This window comes from Portunus trituberculatus, chromosome 33 (genome assembly GCF_017591435.1).
Source record: "Portunus trituberculatus isolate SZX2019 chromosome 33, ASM1759143v1, whole genome shotgun sequence".
Classification (NCBI taxonomy): domain Eukaryota; kingdom Metazoa; phylum Arthropoda; class Malacostraca; order Decapoda; family Portunidae; genus Portunus; species Portunus trituberculatus.
The window spans coordinates 11,102,696-11,125,762 of record NC_059287.1 but is presented as its reverse complement, the minus strand read 5'-3'; the positions used below and the strand labels follow the sequence as shown (position 1 = coordinate 11,125,762).

At 41.2% G+C, this 23,067-nt stretch overlaps 2 protein-coding genes and 1 non-coding gene across 3 annotated transcripts in view; all 3 read right to left on the bottom strand.

Annotated features, from left to right (window-relative positions):
* Positions 1 to 688: 688 nt before the first annotated feature.
* On the bottom strand, positions 689 to 762 carry Trnal-caa. Its single transcript has one exon. It is a non-coding gene; the product is annotated as a tRNA-Leu (tRNA).
* LOC123512224 lies at positions 694 to 6,829 on the bottom strand. The gene is made up of 2 exons (XM_045268481.1): positions 6,550 to 6,829; positions 694 to 1,823 (listed from the first exon to the last, which is right to left on the bottom strand). Exon 2 carries the CDS (start codon positions 1,509 to 1,511, stop codon positions 993 to 995), a length of 519 nt encoding a protein of 172 aa, XP_045124416.1. The 5' UTR covers positions 1,512 to 1,823; positions 6,550 to 6,829; the 3' UTR covers positions 694 to 992.
* A 9,730-nt stretch (positions 6,830 to 16,559) lies between these two features.
* The window catches only part of LOC123512308, a 12,492-nt gene continuing 5,984 nt past the window's right edge, over positions 16,560 to 23,067 (bottom strand). The window contains exon 5 of the mRNA XM_045268644.1: positions 16,560 to 16,618. The gene's annotated coding sequence lies outside the window, so the exon portion shown is untranslated. The remainder of the gene's footprint in view (positions 16,619 to 23,067) is intronic.

Here is a 23,067-nt window from a genome sequence, read left to right as displayed (position 1 = left end):
TTATTTTTATTATCATTATTATTTTATTATTATTATTATTATTATTATTATTATTATTATTATTATTATTATTATTATTATCATTATTATTATTATTATTATAATAATTATTATTATTATCATCATCATCATTATTATTATCATTATATCATCCTCTTCCTCCTCTTCAGCAGTTAACAGCAGTATATAAATGTTAGCCATTTAAAAGTTAATTTTCTCTGTTTGCCTTAAGAAAACGCAAGGAATATATTCCTTAGAAGTAACTGTTGTAAATATCAATTATTGTCCATGCACTTACTACATAAAGTTTATAATAGGTGAAATATTTCTCTATCTATGAGGAACGGAAAAGATGTAGAATATTCAGAATAGACGACTTATGGAACATTTTTAAGTGTGTGTGTGTGTGTGTGTGTGTGTGTGTGTGTGTGTGTGTGTGTGTGTGTGTGTGTGTGTGTGTGTGTGTGTGTGTGTGTGTTTGATCTGCTGCAGTCTCTGACGAGACAGCCAGACGTTACCCTACGGAACGAGCTCAGAGCTCATTATTTCCGATCTTCGGATAGGCCTGAGACCAGGCACACACCACACACCGGGACAACAAGGTCACAACTCCTCGATTTACATCCCGTACCTACTCACTGCTAGGTGAACAGGGGCTACACGTGAAAGGAGACACACCCAAATATCTCCACCCGGCCTGGGAATCGAACCCCGGTCCTCTGGCTTTTGAAGCCAGCGCTCTAACCACTGACCTACCGGGTGTGTGTGTGTGTGTGTGTGTGTGTGTGTGTGTGTGTGCGCCCGCGCGCATGAGAATGTGTTAGAAATTAATAGTCTAACAGATAATTAAGTAGAAGAAAGAGATAAGGCAAATTCGAAAGCCTTGTGGTGGTAGATTTGTTCCGGGAGACTCCAGGTGACATGGAGACTCCCGTCTCAGTGGTGGTGTGCACGGCACAGGACACTGTTTCTGACCACAGCATGGGTTACACTCACTGCGGCGTGGAGGCATAGATAGAGCGGCCACGTGCAGAGCCTCTTGTCCCCGTTGTCCTGTGAGGGGCGGGCGTCTGCAGGTGCATCATCAGCCTCGGTGTGATCACCCTGGCCATTGTTCTCTGGGAGGTCCTCTGCCTGAGTGGCCTGGTTAGTGCTGCTTCCAGAGTGAGGCCGGTGGTCTGTGTATCATCGGCAGACAAGCTTACAGGACTGACGTCTTGTGGCGGGTCGTCAGACTGTTCTAATGTGGTCCTAGACGTCCTTCTTGCAGTAAGGAAGCGTCGCCACCAGGAGGGACTTGCAGTGTCTCTCCATTCCTGGTGGGCGCGGATCGCCTGTGTAGCGGCATCAATCTCCCCAGTAAGGGAGCAGAGATAGGCCGCCTCCTCCAGTGTGGCCTGTGCGTTCCTTTCCTCAGTGTGTGTCCGCTGGAGGAGGACACGGTCCCTGGCCGCCTGTTTCTCCTGGGCCTTCTGGAGCTTGAGCTTTGTGCTCCGTATTTGGCTCTCCATTGCAGCGTGCTGTTGTCGCTGTAGCTCGACGTTATCGATGTTTGGCCTCTCTCCGCTTCCTGGAAGCCTTAATGAGACCACGCAGGTCCCTGTTGTTCCTGTAGGCGATGTTTTGGAGCGTTATCGCTGCCAAGGACTCGTTGACAAATGTGTGTTGGTACTTGGCAGCTAACTCCTGCAGGACCTGAGTGTGGGCCCCGTGGTCATCGGTGCTGACGGGCGTCTCGAGACGCTGTTCATACTCCAGTCCCTTGCCCTCCAGCACCTCCCACAAGGGCAGCTCAAGACACTCGGCAGTCTTCAGTACCAGCCCTACGAACAACACCGCAGTGAGTTCCAGCTTCATTGTTTTCTACAAAATACTGAGTTAAGGTATCCACTGGAACTTACGGATTCAAGGAAATGAGAATGGGGTAGAATGGAAGGAAAGAGCTTTGGAGAGGAAAGAAGGGAAGGAAAAGGGATAGCCATTATATGGGAAAGAAGTGACGAGGGTGAGAGAAGGTGGGAAGGTGGATGGGAAAGAATTAAGGGAAGTGATGGAGATATTTTGGATGAGTGAGAAGGGGAAGAGAAAGTGGGATGGAAGGGAGTATGTTAGGAGTGGAGAAAACGGTGGAAATTAAATACTTGTCTCAGATTCGAAGTTTTGTGGACATTTGAACGTTTCATTTATGTACTGAGAGAGAGAGAGAGAGAGAGAGAGAGAGAGAGAGAGAGAGAGAGAGAGAGAGAGAGAGAGAGAGAGAGAGAGAGAGAGAGAGATTGGTGACTTTGTTTTAGTAATATAACAAATACAACAAAAGAGGTTGGTCGGGTCATCGCAGCCTCTCCCTAAGGTGGTGCCAGAGACAGAAGTCTATGGTAGTGCATACGTACATATATATACTACAGGTCAGGTACATAAAAAAAATGCACATGAGTAAAAATTATAAATTTACACGTCTACACGTAACATAACAGTACTAGCTATAGCTGACGGGGAGAGAAAGAAAACAAGTGACTGCATTGAACCTTACACAAGACAGAATAATAAGAAGTATATATTATGCTTCATACAAAAAATAATAAAAACAGCCATGAAGAGCCGATGCCGAAACCCGCCCTTTGACAGGATGTTCAAACGCTCTTAGCGGCTGCTACCATCACCTTAACACTAAGGTTACCCTAACCCTTCCTTAACTCACCTAAAGTGTATGTTCGAAAGACGCAGCAGTTGTGTTTACGGTTTTCGGACAGCCATGTCTGGTGGTGGGACAAAGGTTATTGAGGAGCACCGCAACACTGGTCGTAGGGTTGTGTGCTGGACATTTCTCCACCATTAAATCATAGATATAACCTGCACGATGTCTTCATTCTTTGTTTATCATACTTACACATACTTTATATATATATATATATATATATATATATATATATATATATATATATATATATATATATATATATATATATATATATATCAGGACATATTTTATTACTTGTAGCAGTGAGGTCTCGGACATGAAAGTGCATGTATTTGTTGACGTTTTCACATTACAATATCACTGGCTATCATTCTCTCATGCTTATGATACACTTCATCCTATTCAGGGACGGTTTTTGCTAGGGGCAATATGGGCGACTGTTCAGGGTTCAATCTATATCTATTTGAGGGCGGACGAGCGTCACACACACACACACACACACACACACAGAGAGAGAGAGAGAGAGAGAGAGAGAGAGAGAGAGAGCAAGACCAGGTAAATGGAGTCATGAGAGAAAAGAGGAATATGTGAGTCATGTGGATGTCAGTAGAGTGCATAAACTACTTCATACAGTTGACGTTTTATCTGTGGATGACATAACACACCAATTACAATTAGTACTTGTAGAACCTGCTATGAAGGTATTTCCCCACAAAAGTAAAAGTAAATACATTAAAAAGAGCAATAACACCAATATGAACGGTTATGATAAACAGTGTTATAATGCCAGAAAGCAATACCACAAAGCTAAGAACAAGCACAATAAACAAAAAAATCCTGTCACGTATAGTATTATGAGAGAAAAAAGTAAAAACTACAAAAAAGAAATAACAAGGGTGAAAAATAAAGAAAATCCCATTGTTGTGAAAAAACTGAGAAAACAAAAGCAAAGATCCAAAATCATACTGGCAAATATTAAAAGGTGAACAAGGAGGAAACAAGGAGAGTGAACTTAATCTTGAGATATTTTACGACCACTTTAAAGCATTATTAACTATTGATAACGAGGGGAAATGACACCATTGACTATGAAATTAACCAAGAGAGGAATGTGCCCATATTGAACAACCCTATTACGTCTGAAGAGATAAAAAACATGCATCAATAAGTTGGAAAATAACAAATCACCAGGTTCTGACAATATCATCAATGAATATATTAAAAGTACTCAAGACCTATTATCCCCTCTTTATGTTAAGATGTTTAATAAAATATTGGATGAAGGAGTCTTCCCAATGGAGTGGACCATTGGAGTAATAATACCATTATACAAAAACAAGGGAGACGTCAGAGACGCAAATAACTACCGGGGAATTACCTTGTTAAGCTGTATGGGAAAGTTATTTACATCCATCTTGAACAATCGTTTGAATCAGTATTCTGAAGCGAACCACATCATCAATGAAACACAGGCAGGATTTAGACAAGGATATTCAACCCTGGATCATATGTATTTGCTCAAATGTATTATTGATTTGTTTAAATGGAAAAAGAAAAATTATTTTGCTTGTTCGTAGATTATAAGAAGGCGTTTGATATGGTGTGGAGGGAAGGATTATGGTTTAAGCTGGTTAGAGATCATGTTAATGGTAAATTGTTACATGTTGTTAAGAGTATGTATAAAATGTTAGATCTTGTGTGATGGTGAATCAAAAATTGTCGGACACATTTTCGTGTAATATGGGGGTAAGGCAGGGAGAAAATTTGTCACCATTGTTATTTGCTTTTTATATTAATGACTTGCAGGACAAACTTCTTGAACTTAATTGTAAATATTTAGATTTTGATAACGAATTTCTTAATATCTATTTGAAATTATTTGTGCTAATGTACGCAGATGATACAGTATTGCTATGTGATAGTGAAGTGAATATGAAACAGGCGCTAACATCTTTGCATAATTATTGTCTAGATTGGAAGTTAAAGGTTAACTGTGACAAAACCAAAATTGTTGTATTTAGTAGAGGACAGGTACAAACAAGTAATTATAATTTTCAATTAGGGAGTGAGACTATTCAGGTTGTTAACGAGTACAAATATTTGGGTGTCTTGTTTAACTACAATGGTAGATTCAGGAAAGGGGAGTTGGCTCTTAAGGAACAGGCAACCAGGGCTCTGTATTCCATCATTGGTACTTCACGTAAATATGACTTGTCAGTTGATATTCAAATAGAACTGTTTAAAACGATGGTTGTACCTGTACTTACATATGGCTGTGAAATATGGGGTGATTGTACTATAAGGGAAATATAATTACTACATATGAAGTTTTTGAAGCACGTTTTGTATGTACATAGATACACCAGCACAGACATGGTATACGGTGAACTAGGGGTTTACCCTCTTGATATAACTATTAAGTGTAAGATGATAAGTTATTGGTCTAGGTTAGTGACGGGAAAGAACACTAAATTAAGTTATATAATGTATAATTGCTTATTACAGTTATATACGAGCGGTCTGTATTTGTCACCATGGATAGAATACATCAAAAATATTTGTATAGAGTGTGGAATGTCATGGGTGTGGATGGCGCAGACAGTTAGTAACCCTAAATGATTCAGAAAAGCGATTGAACTAAAATTAAAAGACTTATGGATAAACAAGTGGTACGAAAACATATCAAATAAAGGTATTTGTAATACTTACAAATTATATAAAGAAATTTATGGAATTGAAGAATACCTGCTTAAACTTAATAAAAATAATCGTATAAGTTTGTCAAAGCTTCGCACGGGAAATAATAAATTACCAATCATCGTTGGTAGATATAATCAAACAGACAGAGAGGTGCGTTATTGTACTAAATGTAATAATGAATTGATAGGGGATGAATACCATGCTTTGTTGATTTGTCAAAATCAAGAAATTCTTCAATTGAGAAATAGATACATACCCGAATATTATAGATTGCAACCAAATAATTTTAAATTTGTCAAGCTGATGCAAAGTGGTAATGTAAACTTGTTAATAAATCTGGCACAGTTTATTAATGCATTGTTGCGAATGTTTAGGTGATACATAAGATTATGTACATATTGAGGGGCTGTGCTCCATACTTTGTAAAAAAGTCTGAGCAATAAATATATTTCTTTCTTTCTTTCTTTCTTTCTTTCACACACACACACACACGAAAAAAAAGAAATCGCCAGTTTCCTACACTAATACTCCTAATATCAAGTTAGAGGAGTGGTCGCTGAGGCACCCCTTCTATTTGTAATAAAATAACAAATGACATGGTTATTCCTCTGTTTGTTGCTTTGTACGTTGGGGGGCTTCAGCTTAGGGTTTGGGTTTCGGTTTGGTGGGGGGGGGGAGGTGTCCAATGAAGGGTTCGCCCACGGCGTTAAAGTAGTCAAGACCGTCTCTGATCCTATTGGCCAAACGGCAGTCAGCTGCGTCTCCTTCCTGGACCGTGGGAATTAAGTTTAAGTTTAAGTTTATTTACAGAAAGTTATATATATACAGAAGATGGGGGTGGTGTACCTCCTCGCTAGAGATACACTGGAAGAGATAGAAGCTGAAAAATAGAAAATAAGTAAGAGAAGTAAAGTAGCCGGGCGGTCAGGCTTGCTGTGGTAAAGCGATGAGCGTCACAGGGCAGTGCTGACTGCAGGGTTGCCAACTCTTGTACGACAGGCATTACCAAGTTCGACTCCAGTTATTACCAGATTCGTCATTTCATTACCAAACTTTTTAATTATTGCTAATTATAAATCCAATGTACATACAAGTTACACGAATAATGCTACTGACTGGGATAAGAAAACTGTGATAAGAAATAAACTTACTGTGAGAGATGCCATGGGACAGATCAGCTGGTGAGTGGATCCAGAGGCAAGAGTTGGGAGTTATTCGTACAGAGCATTAAGGCCATCATCCTTACTACTCTGACAATCTTGACTTCTTGTATGTTCATACATACCAACATTGAATTTCTCTAACATGCTTTCAGTAATTATTAGATCTTTACAACATTTTCCAGACATAATCAAGGTTGTGCGTATCCTCAAAATAGCCTCCAACATCTTATGTTTCATTCGATTTCGCACTTTTGTCTTCACAGCATTAACATGGAAAAATCCTCTCAACAAGTGCGTTGCTCACTGGCGTTGTCAATGCTGCCAAAGCATATCTGTGATAAGTTCTTGTAGAGTCATACGTGCCTTTCCATTTAGACATGTCGTATCACCAATGTTATACTTCCAAAACCTAAATCACAAGCACCACATACGATGGCAGGATGAAGACTGGCTCGCTGTTAGGCGTGTTGTCCGTGGGCCTGTAAGAGCCCCGTCCCATACTGGAACTGAACGTGTCTAGCGCCTCTCTCTCTCTCTCTCTCTCTCTCTCTCTCTCTATATATATATATATATATATATATATATATATATATATATATATATATATATATATATATATATATATATATAATTTTTATTCCTATTTCTTTACATATTCACTTATTACCAAATTTTTACACTCCCATTACCAGATTGCCAAAACACAGTAATTCATTACCAAACTCGTTTTTTATTACCAGATTGTGGTAAATCTGGTAATGAAAACTGCCAGTTGGCAACCCTGGTGCTGAGTGTTGGGTGGAAACCGGAGAGCCCGGGGAAAAACCACATTTGTGAAGCCTCTCCATATTTTACCACACCTGCCAGATGGTGCAGTGTGTGTGTGTGTGTGTGTGTGTGTGTGTGTGTGTGTGTGTGTGTGTGTGCCCGATATGTACAGTACATGTATGTACATCCTGAGATTTATTCCCGAGTTGTCAGAAATCTTTTTTTGAGATTTCAGTACAGTTTAGTCACTGTTCTCCTCGCAGTGAATAGGTAGGCCTACTTACCTGTAGTAAGACGGATGGCGTTGTGACGCGCTGCTCGGTAGGAGAAACAAACTACAAAAAGAAAAAATGCACACGAGGTGGCCTCGCTAATTCATGAAGTTCACTGATGATATCTGGCAACTACAATCCGAATTGTAATACGCAACACACACACACACACACACCTAGCAGTAAATAGGTACGGGATGTAACTCGAGGGGTTGTGGCCTCGCTTTCCCGGTGTATGTTGTGTGTGATGTGGTCTCAGTCCTACCGAAAGATCGGTCTATGAGCTCTGAGCTTGTTGTCCTGGTGTGTGGTGTGTGCCTGGTCTGTGGCCTATCCGAAGATCGGAAATAATGACCTCTGAGCTCGTTCCGTAGGGTAACGTCTGGCTGTCTCGTCACAGACTGCAGCAGATCAAACAGTGAAACACACACACACACAGACACAGACACACTGCACCATCTGGCAGCTGCACCATGAAAAGTTGTTAGGTACCACCAGCGTGTTGGGGTAGTCTTTATGATATCTGTATGTTATACTGTATGAGCATGTAATCGTAATAAGGAAAGACTCAGCGTTTAGGCTGCCATACAAATAAACCAAGTTTTACTATTATTTTTATTATAGATTAGCAAATAACTTTATCAAAACAATAAATCAATTAACGCTACTTTAATTAACAGAAGGAAACAATTAGGTAGAAAATAACGAACAAACTAAAAAAATTGAAATAAGTGAATAAATAAGATAAACCGGAGAAGCAAAAAATAAGGATCAGTAAATTCAAAATAAATAAAGACTCCAGACTTCAAGAATCTTTCAACCTGCGTTACATTCTTGTCTTTATTTATCTTTTTTTTTTTTTTTTTTACTTTTTACCACTTCAATCTTGTTTAATTCAATTTCCCTTCATTTCTTCACATCGTCCTATTTTCACCTCATAACCTCGCATTTTAGCGGCCATAAGTACGATACGGGTAGGAGTTACCGTATCCACCGTAATGATTATAACGATTACTGATGTTGCCTCTGTATACGGGTGGCCGCCATCCCCCGTGACTGCTCACTGCCGCCTGGTGGTGACAAAGGGAGGGAAGAGAACAGTGAGTGAGATGAAACAGATGAATGGAAACAGCTTTAGACTTGTTTATGAATTGTGATCTCTTTGTAAATTCTTTGTAAACATTTTGTAAACTATAATCTCTCTACTGATACTTTGTAATGTATTTTCTCCCGGTTTAGCTATTAATAGAGTCATTAAAACATCCTTCAAAGCCTCATTAACTTCCATTGAACCTTTTGTTAACAAATTCTTTGGTAAATCTTAATTAATTTTCAGATCCTTTAAGATTATTTCTTTTACCGAATTAATCATTACTAAAAACAAGAAAACACATTTGAAAATACAACTGACTTTTCTTTAACCCTTTTATAAGCGCTTTGCAATGATTTCTCAAGGACTCTTTCCTCTTTAACTACTACTAGAATCACGAAAGGCTTCACTGAAAGATCCATTAACTTATACTGTACCCTTTCTAAACACTGAAATTCCTTTATAAACCTTAAATACTTTGTAGGTAGATTCTAATCCCTTGGTAATCTCTGATGCATTCTTCCTTACCGAAGTGGAATATTTGGACGGCGTGCCATGGTACATATATTGTTCATCATCTCTGGCCACGCGCCGGTGTGAAGCATCTGGATAAGACAGTCAGCTTAGGTTGACAACTTAAAGAACACTGGACATTCACTATTTAACTCTCTCTCTCTCTCTCTCTCTCTCTCTCTCTCTCTCTCTCTCTCTCTCTCTCTCTCTCTTATATAATCAACAAATCTTTCGAGGAGGGAGTATTTCCTAAAAAGCTTCAGATAGCCCGTGTCATTTCCATACACAAAAAGGCGATAAAACTCTCCAGCTTAACTACAGACCCATATCAGTGTTATCATGCTTCAGTAAAATACTCAAAAAATTATGTCTGCAACACTCGTGGAATATTTGCTTAACCCTTCTTTACTGTCACAACATCAATATGGTTTGAGAGGCAATTACAGCACAGAGTTAGCGGTCCGTCAGCTTCGCCAACACATCTACAGTTCTACTAACGACAAACAATACAATATATATATATATATATATATATATATATATATATATATATATATATATATATATATATATATATATATATATATATATATATCATGCATGTGCCTAAATTTTGTTTCTTCATTGGCCATATGGTATGAAACTCCTGTAACATATCTATTGATTTATAATATATATGTCAAGAATAGCCATTGTAATAATGGAAAAAAATTCTATTCTATTCTATTCTACTCACCAGCAGGCGCGCCTGTCACCACCTCACTCAGCGCCACCACCACCACCATCACCGCAGACAACACGACAAGCAGGCGACTCATTGTGTTTCTTGTCCTGTCCTCGCTTGCTGGCCGAAAGAGAATGATCCTTTCCTTCCTCCTATATATACCTGTGCTATACCACTGTCCTCCTGCGGTCTCCAGCAGTACGCCACACAGTCGATATTCCTTAAGACTCCCTCTGCATTGCAAACCTTACGGTGGACGGTTTTGGTCGATGAAGTCATCGTCTGTTGCTTCATCTTAGGATATCCTGTTTTATTTGACGCATTTCTTTTTCCTATTTTCTATCTTACGTGCGTGGGATGCTAATGGTTCGGTGGGCAGGTACAAATTTTCCTACTTTATTTACTCGTGCAAAGAATAGTAATCCTTGTATTGCTGCGAGCAAGTGTTGTTGTGCCTACTTTGGTTCTGAGAGGAATGCAGTGTGCTGTGTTGCTGGCCTCTGGTCAGCCTTGTGCGGTGTGGTGAATTTTTTGTTCTCTCGTAGGGTGTGTGTGTGTGTGTGTGTGTGTGTGTGTGTGTGTGTGTGTGTGTGTGTGTGTGTGTGTGTGTGTGTGTGTGTGTGTGTGTGTGTGTGTGTGTGTGTGTGTGTGTGTAAAGCTGAAACAAAGACATTATTTATGCTTGTATTATTTGTCTTTGTATTATTTGTTTTTCTTTTTCACTGTTTTCCTTATTAGTAACGTAGGGTGTTTGTGTTCTGAATTTCCTTTGCTTCCTCGTAAGATTTATGTTTTCCAAAGCTGAGAAGATTATTTGGGTTTTTATGTTTTTTTTTTTTTTTACTTATTTATTTATTTTTCTATCTGCTGATGAAAGGTTCTTGCTAAATTAGTAACATAATCACAGCAGTAAGCAGTAGTAGTAGTAGCAGTAAGTTTGTTAAATCTGATAAATTATCACTAGAATCATGAAAGCACTCTTGCAAACATAGTAACTTCCACACTATACTTCGTTTTAATTATGCCTAGAATCATGAAAAAGCTCTAGAAATGAAGATTAATAGTCTATCCACTTCACAAGCATGTCTAACTTAACAAGCTTAACCAAACGCAAACTAACCAAACAACACACCAAACACAACTCAACCCAACGTAACCCAATTTAACCCTACACAAACACAAAAATGAAAGAAATAAGATAAACAAGACTGTAACACAAACTACCAGTACTTCTTCGTATCCTAACAGTTAATACTGGAAGCGAGCAAGTAGGTGAACAAGTTACTGGGTATGCACAAAGACCAGGCTGCCACAGGACGCTTATTGGGTGCTGGTGAGTGCTGCTGTGTTTGCGAGCGCATCTGCATTTGGGAGAGTGTAACTGTGGTGTGTGTGTGTGTGTGTGTGTGTGTGTGTGTGTGTGTGTGTGTGTGTGTTGTGATGAATTGTGATGAAGAGTCTGTTTGTGGAGGTATAATACGATAGATAGATAGATAGGCAGGTAGGTAGATAGGTTGATATGCGTGTCTCACCATGTGTTACCTATTAATTCATTTTCTATTTTCCTTTTTTTTGTTGTTCTTTTTTTTCTTCCTTACTTCCTTCATTGTCTTCCTTTCTATTAATATCTTTATTTCCGTCTTTTTTCTTTCTTCCTTTCCTTCTATAGCAACATTTTTACTTATTCTTTTTTTTTCTTTTTCTTTCCTTCCTTTTTTTTTTGCTAACTCTTCCATTTCTTTCTTTTCTTTTCAACATTTTTCTTTTTACTCTTCACTAACTTCACTACCTGCTGTATCCAACCGCGTGTGTGGTGGCTGGCTGGGTGGTTGGTTGGCTGGGTGGCTGGCTGGGCGGCTGGCTGGCTGGCTGGTTGGCTGGCTGGGTGGGGGGAGAGACAGAAATTCTTACCACGCTATCACTTACTTGGTTGTGTGTTGTGTGTTGTGTGTTGTTGTGTGTTGTGTGTTGTTGTGTGTTGTTGTGTGTTGTGTGTGTTGTGTGTTGTGTGTTGTGTGTTGTTGTTGGTGTTGTTGTTGGTGGTGTTGTTGGTGTTGGTGTTGTTGTTGTTGTTGTTGTTGTTGTTGTTGTTGTTGTTGTTGTTGTTGTTGTTGTTGTTGTATTGTTGTTGTTGTTGTTGTTGTTGTTGTTGTTGTTGTTGTTGTTGTTGTTGTTGTTGTTGTTGTTGTTGTTATTGTTGTTGTTGGTGTTGTTGTTGTTGTTGTGGTGGTGTGGTTGGTGTTGGTGTTGGTGTTGGTGGTGTTGGTTGGTATTGTTAGTGTTGGTGTTGGTGTTGTGTTGTTGTTGGTGTTGTTGTTGTTGGTGGTGGTGATGGTGGTGTTGCTGTTGGTGTTGGTGTTATTGTTGTTATTGTTGTTGTTGTTGTTGTTGTTGTTGTTGTTGTTGTTGTTGTTGTTGTTGTTGTGGTGGTGGTGGTGGTGGTGGTGGTGTTGTTGTTGTTGGTGTTGTTGTTGTTGTTGTTGTTGTTGTTGTTGTGTTAATTATTGTTGTTGTTGTTGTGTGGTGGTGGTGGTGGTGGTGGTGGTGGTGGTGCTGCTGCTGCTGCTACTGCAGTTCTTTTCTTCGCGGTTTTTTTTTTTTTTTTGTTGTTCTTATGATCTTGATCTTGATCTTGATCTTGATACTACAGGTGACTCGGGATCACTCCTGAGCCGGGCCTTTGGATCGGCAGCTCCTGTAGACGACAAAAAAAGGCACACAGAAAAAAAAAGGAAAAAAAAAAGAAGAAGAAAAAGGAAACAGGGTCCTTTGCTCTAACCGTCTGTACATCTGGCACGCCACATTCTCTCCAAAACTCCTTCACCGCCTCAATCATCCTTTCATTCGTTTCTCTACTCAGTCCCAGCAGCACCACCATCCACTCCCTCCCCGTCTTTTCCACTCTTTCGTTCCTATTATGCCCTAACTCAGTCAACACTACTTGCATCATCTCATACCTGTCTCTGGCATACTTCACACACTCCAGCATCACATGCTCCACCGTCTCATCCTCTCCCAAGTCACACATCTGGCACACTTTGCTGCGGGACTCAGACCACCTGTAACTCCTTGCATTCACATCCATACACTGTGCCCTAACTTTAAAGAGAAGATCACCACCCAGGCTTCCATAGTACCACCTCTCATACATCGGGGCCTCTTTCACCTTGTACCATTCCAGAGTAGTCTTTCGTTCCATCCCATTCCTCCATTCATTCAGTCCCATACTCTTCACATCTCTGTCTATCTCACTCTTCCACTTCCTCACATCCCATTCTGTTCCCACTCTGCCTCCTCTTGTCACGACCCATTATAGCTCATTCTGATTCACCCCAGCCATTCTCACTGCCCACCCAACCTGTAGACCATTCCTCTCTGTCATTCTCATACACCTTTTCCTCCATTTGCTTCCACTTTCACTCCACAGATACACCTTCCTTGCTATTCTTGCATCATCCATTCTCTCAAGCCTAATCTTGTACCTAAGTCGCTTTTATAAGTCTTTCCCTAAAAGAGCTCCATCCCATATCCCCTCTTAAGGCTTCTACTGCCGTGTACCTCGGTGCTTTCAGTGCTAGTCTAGCTACTCTACACTGCTCCACTTCTAACTTGTCAATTTCACTCTCGTTCCATGCAATCACATCCATACCATACATTATACTGGGGACAACCACACTCTTCCACACTTCTCTCAGCACGTCTGTATTTCCAAATTCCTACAACTTGTCTTCTTTTAAGAGGGATGTATCGAGGCATTTGCTCCCCTAATTCTGGCTGACGGTTTTGGCACTTTTTCTACTCTTTGGAGAGCCAGCGCTCAAGTGGGTTTTTTTCTAACTTTCTTTTTTTTGCCCTTGGCTGGCCCTCTTCCCTACGTAATGTTACGTTCACCGGTTAAACTGGTAAGATTGGCATTGGGGAGCCGGTGAACAATAACAATAAAAAAAAAACACTGCAGGTTCAACTGGTGAGGAAATGCAAAGGGGCACTTTAAAAAGCTATTTTAATAACCCATAATGAAACTGACACACATAGATCTAACATGAAACATGAAACACAGATATATAACATGAAACACAGGAAAATGACATACACATATACATATAACACAGAAATAAATACAACAATAAATCTCAACTTAATACCTAACAATAATCCTAATCCTATATGGAGGCAATGTGGAAAACACGGACGAGGGGAAGTGATACTTATGCGGTGTCGCAGTGGTGAAATGCTGGGTGATGGTTGATCCCACGGTAGACCCAAGAGGCATTGTGTTCACTGGTTGAGGCCTGGACCTCAACTTGCTTTCCAGAAAGCCAAGAGCTGGCTTAACACTTCCGGTTGAGTCGAATGGGGCCGCGTGAATCTAACTTCAGGACAGTAACGGGGCTTCATGAAACGGTGACGTGGAAGGGGAGGCGGAGAGGTGGCGAACGAGGTAACAAGCGGTGGAGGTGATGGTAGTGTAGTATGTTACGGGCGAGCCGTAACATTTCCTCCCCCCTAAGACCTCCGTAATGGGCTCATGAAGGAGGTGAGACGGGAGATCTTGATAAGGCGTCGGCGATGATGTTGTCCACCCCCTTGATATGGTGGACTTCCAAGTTGAAGGGTTGAGTTAACAAGGCCCACCTAAGAATGCGTTGGTTTCGGTTCTTCATGGCGTGAAGGAAGGCCAGAGGATTGTGATCGGTGAAGACCTTCGTAGTTTGAGGACCAGGATGAAGGTAGCACTCAAAACGTTGGAGCGCCAGGACGAGTGCCAGAGCCTCCTTCTCGATGGTGGAGTAGTTGAGTTGATGTTTCTTCAGCTTGGCGGAGTGATAGGCGATGGGATGGAGGATGCCGCTTGTGGGGTCCGTTTGTAGTAGGACAGCACCCACTCCAACTCCACTCGCGTCCACTTGTAGATGGAAGGGGCGGGAGTGATCCGGCGTCCAGACCACTGGTTCCGAGGAGAGAACGCCTTGAGGTGTTGGAAGGCTTGGTCACAGGTCGGGGTCCAGTGGAAGGGGACGGAAGTGCTGATAAGGTCCGTCAGGGGCGGCCAGGGTGGAGAAGTTCCTACAGAATCTTCTGTAGAAACCAGCCATCCCCAAGAACCTCATGAGAGTTTTCCTGGTGGTAGGGACAGGGAAGCCAAGGATGGCCTCCACGTTGGCTCTCTTGGGGCGAACCTTGCCGTTCCCCACCACATGTCCCAGGTAGACCACCGTAGACTTCCCGAAGGTGGACTTGGCCAGGTTGATTGTAAGCCCGGCTTCCTGCAACCGACCCATCAGCCTCCGAAGACGGGTCAGATGTGTCGCCCAGTCGTCCGTAGTCACTACCAGGTCGTCCAGATATGCAGATGTTCCCTCCAAGTCCTGGGTGATGTAATTTATAGCCCTCTGGAAGGTGGCGGGAGCATTAGACAAGCCGAAGGGCATCACTGTATATTGGTATAGTCCGAAGGGGGTGATGAAGGCGGATGTTATTCAGGCCTCGTCCGAGAGGGGAATCTGGTAGTAACCTTTAAGTAAGTCTATAGTGGTTACAAATTTGGCTACTCCTATACTATCTATAAGGTCCTCTATCAAGGGTAATGGGTAGGAGCCTGGCACCGTCACTTTATTTAATTTCCTGTAGTCGGTGCAAAATCGACTACTACCATCTGGCTTAGATGTTAACAGGCAGGAGAAGCCCAGGGGATATACTAGGTTCTGCAAGGTGATGACAGAGCAGATAGTCTACCTCTTTTTCATCAAGTCTCTTTTAATGGGTGAAATGCGATAGGCTGGTTGTCTTATAGGCTTGATGTCATTAGATATTAATGTTATGTCATGTTGGATAGTATTACAAAGTCCTGGAAGGTCACCTGTGATTTCTGAAAAGTCTAGCAATAACTTTTAAGATCAGACTGTTGTGAAGGTGTTAAGGAAAGAAACACCTCATCAAGGTTGGACATGATTTGGCTGTTTGAGGGGCGTCCTTTAGGTGACGAGAAGAGGAATTCGATGTCGGACTCTTCCTCGGGGGGCACAGGACCAGACTCCTTCCCTACCAGACATACAGGTACAGTGCGAGACAAGTCGTCCTCTGGTTCTCTGGAGTGGTAAGGTTTCATTAGATTAATATGAACTAGTTGGGAATCCTTACGACGGTCAGGAGTGTGGACCACATAATTTAATGGACTTAGTTTTTGAGCCACAACATAAGGTCCCATGAACTTACTGTGAAGAGCATTGCCTGGAGTGGGGAGAAAAAGTAAAACCTTGTCTCCTGGTTTGAAACTTCTCATGACAGATTTGGGAAGAGAATTCTGTTGCATTTTAGTTTGAGATTTGAGGAAGTTTGATTTAGCAAAAGATCTGACTTCACTGATTTTATTCTTAAGGTTACTGATGTAGTCAGACACACTGGGGCTTGAAGGAGTATTTTGAGTAAACCATTGATCCTTTAATATTTTGAGAGGCCCCTGATCTGTCTACCATAGAGTAATTCAAAGGGAGTAACCTAAAGAATCTTGAGGAGATTCTCTTAAAGCGAAGAGAAGGAAAGAGATACTTTCATCCCAGTCTCCTTGATGCTCCAAGCAATACTTCTTCATCATGGATTTTAATGTTTGGTGAAACCGCTCCAGACAGCCTTGGGATTGGGGTGGTAAGCCGAGGAGGTAACATGGTCGATGTTTAGCTCATTCACTATCTGTTGGAAAAAATTGCTAGTGAAATTGCTACCCTTGTCAGACTGAATTTGTTTTGGAATTCCTACCGAGGTGAAAAAATGTATTAGATGTTTTACAATGGTCTTTGATGTGATGTTCTTAAGAGGGAATGCTTCAGGGTACCTGGTAGTGGGATCCATGAGGGTTAACAAATACTGATTCCCTCGTTTGGTTTTGGGTAAGGGCCCTACGCAGTCTAGAATGATCTTTTCGAAGGGCTCCGTCTGAACTGGAATAGGCGTCAGAGGAGCTGGCACAAGGCGTTCGTTAGGCTTACCCACAATTTGACATATGTGACATGTTTTACATAGTGTGACACATCCTTTTTCATTCCTGGCCAAAAAAATGTTGAAGAGCCTTCTTGTAGGTTTTTGGATGCCTAGATGACCTGACAATCCATCATGAGCTAGTTCTATAATGGCTGGTCTTACAGACAAGGGATGACAACTTGATGTGTTTCTGACCAGGTGTCAAGTTGTTTCAGTTCAGGAGGTCTGTAGGCACGCATCAGGACTCCTTCCTGATAATAAAAACAAGGCAATTTAGACATATCCTTTGTCTCACTGGCAACATGTCTGATCTTAGCCAAAGTGAGATCCTGTTCCTGAGCATTAATCAAATTCTCCTTTGAAATGATGTTATTGTACAAGTTGTCAGTAGAGGCAATCATTGGTGGAGGAGGTGGTGAAAGGGCAGGGGACTTGGACTGAGACCTGGTGACTGCACACACTGGGAAGAAGTGAGGGGATGTTTCGTCCAGTGGGACTTTCTGTTAAGGGAAAATCAAGAACAATTAAGTTTGGAACAGCCAAGTTACCCGCAAGATCATTACCCAGTACAAGATGTACCCCCGGTACTGGCAGTTCACCAGGTTTAATGGCTACCTCAACCTCTCCTGAAATGAACGGGCACTGTAAGCTAATATTAGCCAAGGGATAGGAGAACTGTGATTCGAGACCTGTAAGGATCACCTTCTCCCCAGTGAAAGCCTGCTTGATGTTAGGGATGACATCTTCCCTTAAGATGGATTGGGCAGCACCTGTATCACGCAGAACCTTGACATTTATTGCCTTGTCTTTACCATCAGTCAGGGACACTTTACCTTGATACATGTACGAGTCATAAAGTTCTAGAGGAGAGTTGACAGGGTTAGCTAGGGCCACTGGTTTCTTGTTCTCAAATGTGTTAGGTTTAGGGGCCACAGAAGAAAGTTGACGTTAAGAGGCCTTGCAATTTGGGTGTCTACATTTCTGGATCGTGTGTCCTGGTTTCTTACAGTATGTACACCAGGGGAATTATATGCATTTGGCGAGAATCCGGTCGGCTTACCACCCGCGCCCCCAAAACCTTCCCCAAAGGAGGACCTAACATTAGATAGTGAACCACGACCTCTACTACCCAGGGATCCCATCAACAAAGCAAACGCATCAGCCACTTTAGCGGCAGACATAAGATCACTCTCTCCCCGTTCTTCCACATGCCTCAGAATATTAAAAGGTAACTTGTTCTTCCATTCTTCCAAGACCATTAGATTGAGCAACTCCGAAAAGGGCGGCTAACCATTTCTTAAATTGTCTTAGTTTCTCACTAGCAAATTCAACATAGGTGTGAGACTCTGGTTTCATATACTTTCGGAACTGTTGTCTGTATCCATCAGAAGTGATAAAGTAAGCGTCTAGAATGTTACCTTTGGTCTCTTCATATTCTACCTCATCATTAAGGCCGTTGTATACCCTATAAGCTTTTCCTACTAGCTTAGGGACAAGGAGAGACAGCCACTGATCCTTGGGCCATTTATTCCTATTAGTAATGCTCTCAAAAGCGCGAAATGACCCGTCAACATCAGATTCATCAAAAGGAGGAACTAGCGGAGCAGCTGTAGCGGGATTAAAGCTTGCTAACTTTGTCTTTATATCTATTTCTTCCCCTCTAAACTTAGCGTCATTTCGTAGGGCTAACTCCTGAATTTCTAACTCTTTCTCCTGCCTTCTAAGTTGTAAATGAAATTCTCTCTCTTTATCTTCTTTTTCTGCCTGCCAACGTTAAACTGAGCGGAAGCCATATTAAATAGATGTTAAACCACAACAAAAAAAATGATAAGCGAATTACTTAAGTGAGGAACTTGGCAGAGTGATAATAAAGGCAACCTTGGAAATTACCTAGATTATACTTAAGTAAACACTTATGAGTACAATCACTAATGAGGGGGTAAACTAGAGAGTTACGGCATTAAGAGGGATCCGGATTACTCTAGTTACGAGACTTGAGAGTGAGGAGCAATGTACTGAGACTTGTTATTGATAAGGAGGCGGATTAGTCTGAGAGACTAGTTAAAATGTCCGATTCTAACTAGCGAGAAAAATTATCCGCGAAGTGAGGGGATTGAGGGTTCGCATGAACATATGATGATCCCAACACTTGGATAACACTTATTACACACCTGCCTATGTGCAAAAAATAGAGATAAGTGCTATCGGTGACCACGCCTTTCTACCTGGTTTCCTGCTCTACCACTGCTATGCGATACCAATGAAAGTCACGAAGCACGTTTAACCCAAAAGGAGCTACTTGATCGCACAAAGGTAAATTTAAACCACACGCAGAGTAAGTCACAGAAAAAAAACACATCAAAGTCACAATACCACAGAAACACAAGAAAAAATAATGTAATCACAGAAAAAAAAGTCACTGGAAAAATGGAACACTGAACATAGGTTATAATAGAGTCCTGTCACGGTCGCCAATAGGAGCGTTCGCGTTAAGGCGATTCAGTTACCAATGAGTCATTTTCCGTTTTCTTTTGCGGGCATCATGGGTGGCTATTTACTTTTTATTTAATTAATACTACGTATGATGCAATCTCTTAGTCAAGAAACCAATTTTATAACATATTAAATAACTCAAAGAAGTAGTTTATATATATCAAAACGCATGTGATGCACTAATATGCCATATATAAAGTGAAATCCATACTACACGTATTTGCTTCCTACATCATTATAAGGAACGTAAAAAATTGGGGGATGCATTAATAGTGAGTAATTTATGTAGCAATAATACAAGAAAATAAGAGATACAATTGACATGAATTATATTTTTACTGATAGTGGTTTCTTTATTCTGAAAACACCCTGCCAGGCGTACGAACCAATGCGGTGCACCAGATCGCCGAAAACGCCATTAGCCGTACCAGTAGTTTTGCATTATATTCTTAACTTAATCCGTAAGCATTTCTTTTCGACAAAAAGTAATGCATTTGATTCATGTAAACTTTATGTTCATTTATATTTCATTTACGTTGTTTAGAAATTGTTTGTGTAATAAAACAGAGAAACAATACTTTATTTCCGAATCGTGATCCGCCGAAATCACCGAAGGACCATAAACAAGGACTCGAGTTGACCGTCGACCCTCAAAAAACCATGCTTCAGAATGACATCAGTAACATGCTTATCCAGAAATAGTTGGTATCCTCTCTCCTTCTCATACGCTATAGCACGTTCTGATGTCCACCTCATTTTGGAGAGTAGATATTTGAGGCATTGTGCTGATGTCACAGGTGGTAATGTTATGAGATTAGTGTCCCATTCAGTCAGTGTATATGGATCAGGAAAAGTTATGCACGTCCCATTTACTTCTACTGTCCTCCTCCTTATGTTGGTTTCTTCTCCATCATTATCTTCTGTGACGCTGGTCAGCTGCGGGTTGTTAGTAGCCTTCTCCATCATGTGCACAAGGGCATCTTTTGAATATCCCGAGTGTGGTATTGCCGGTGCCTTCAAGTAGTGCTTGAGACTAGCCACCGTCCACTTCTTTATGTCCTTCTCCATACTTGAGTGTCCTCGTTATGATAAAAAGAAAGCTGGCTCTACTTGGAGGTATCAGGAGCAGCCAAACACCCGTGTTTGTTTTGGTCGTCGAAAGTGTCGTACTGCAGGCAACAACATAATATTTCAATACACTCTTTTTCTTTTTAATTCGTGTAAGAGTACTTCATAGTGCTTTTAAATACATTTAAAAATCAAGGAAACTATATATATATACGGTAAAATACGTGCATTTCTTAGCCTTCATTCAAATAATATGTATTTGATGGATCGTCACAAGCTTTGGTTGAAATTCTTAATGGAAACTCAATCTATGATTTTTTAACGAAAAATGTATGATCGAATTATTTCCTTATCTTAATCAATGAAAACACTAGCAGAAAGGGATTCTATATGATTGCCCGCAAAGTTATTTTTTTTCCGGATCTGAAATGAAGATTCTGGTGGTATGTACTAAGCATTCACCTAACGCGAACGTTCCTATTGTTACGTTCACCGGTTAAACTAGTAAGATTGGCATCGGGGAGCCGGTGAACAATAACAATAAAAAAAAAAACACTGCAGGTTCAACTGGTGAGGAAATGCAAAGGGGCACTTTAAAAAGCTATTTTTATAACCCCATAATGAAACTGACACATAGATCTAACATGAGACATGAAACACAAATATATAACATGAAACACAGGAAAATGACATACACATATACATATAACACAGAAATAAATACAACAATAAATCCCAACTTAATACCTAACAATAATCCTAATCCTATATGGAGGCACTGTGGAAAACACGGACGAGGGGAAGTGATACTTATGCGGTGTCGCAGTGGTGAAGTGCTGGGTGATGGTTGATCCCACGGTAGACCCAAGAGGCGTTGTGTTCACTGGTTGAGGCCTGGACCTCAACTTGCTTTCCAGAAAGCCAAGAGCTGGCTTAACACTTCCGGTTGAGTCGAATGGGCCCGCGTGAATCCAACTTCGGGACAGTAGCGGGACTTCATGAAACGGTGACGTGAAAGGGGAGGCGGAGAGGTAGCGAACGAGGTAACAAGCGGTGGAGGTGATGGTAGTGGAGTATGTTACGGACGAGCCGTAACAGTAAAAAAAAAAAAAAAAGAAAAAAAAATACTCTCATCCTTGCCGCGCTTCCTAAACGGCCCACCCACTGGTTCACCAAGCTTATTTTTTCATTCTTTGACTTTTCACACCCATTCAGACTCATCCACATCCTTAAGTACTTGTATTCTTGTGCCTGCTTCAACTCATTCTCTCCCAACCTCCATGCTGCATTACATTCATCCTCCGACCTATTCACAATCATCACCTTACTCTTCTCACTACTAAACCTAACTCCAAAATCTCTTCCATATCCATCAACCACATCCAGCAGACTTTGCAGCTCCTCTGCTGACTCACTCATAACCACTACATCATCTGCATAAAGAAGCACACCTATCTTATCATTCCCCACACTCACTCCTGCATTCATCCTTCTCATTCTGGCTGCTAACTCTTCTGTGTACAGGCTGAAAAGAGTTGGTGACAAAATACATCCTTGCCTAACTCCTCTCTCACTCCTCACCCAGTCTGTTTCTATATCTCCTAAATTGTACTTAGCTCTGGTACATGCTCTGGTACATACATGCTACGCACTATGTTGACTATCTTGGCACTCAACCCAATCTTTTCTAGGACTCTACCTAGCATTTCTCTATTCACCCTATCATAAGCTTTCTCTATATCCAGGAAACCCAAATACAATTTACCTCCATCCTCTTTTTTTTCTCAATCATTTCATTCACCACAAACATGTTATCCTCAGCTCTCCTGTCCGCACGGAAACCATTCTGCTCTTCACCTAATACCCCAGCTCTTTCAATCCACTTACACAATCTGGCATTCAACACCGCACTGAACACTATGCCTACTGTATTGACTAACGCGATCGGCCTGTAATTTTTCAACTCATTCTTACTCTTGTGTCAGCCCTTATTCAGCAGAGTCACCCTGCACTCATTCCACATTCTTTGCAGTCTCTCCTCCTCCCACACCTGGTTAAAAAGCTCAGTCATCCTGTCAATCACAACATCACCTCCATTTTTATACAGCTCATATGGTATTTCATCCGGCCCTGCTGCCTTCCCATTCTTCTGCCTTTTCACCCACTTCTCCACCTCCTCCCTGCTGATTCTTTCATCCAGTTCATCTGCATTCCTTCTCTCCAGTGTCACACATCCTTCTCTCGCACCAAACACCTCACCTACACCACCCACTTCTTCCCAGAACTGTCTGATTGCCTCTCTCATTCCTTCCTTCTCTGTTACAACTTCACCATTCACTTTCAAACTCTCCACTCCAACACTGTCTGCCATATTCTCATCTCTCAAGAACTTGTACCATTCACGGCCACCTTCCATGTCTTTCTCTCTTAAAGATTCAGTCACACTCCTTTCACACTTCACTTTGGCCTTCACTATCATTCGCTTTGTCACTCTCTGCTGCTTTACATACATTTCCCATGCATTCTGGTACTCATTCTCTGCCTCATCACTTTCATGCCTCTTTTTCCTCAGCCATCTACATTGTCTACTCCTCTTTCGC

Excerpts from the sequence above, each read along its gene's own strand:
- LOC123512224 (XM_045268481.1), bottom strand. The coding sequence starts at position 1,511 with ATGGAGAGCCAAATACGGAGCACAAAGCTCAAGCTCCAGAAGGCCCAG.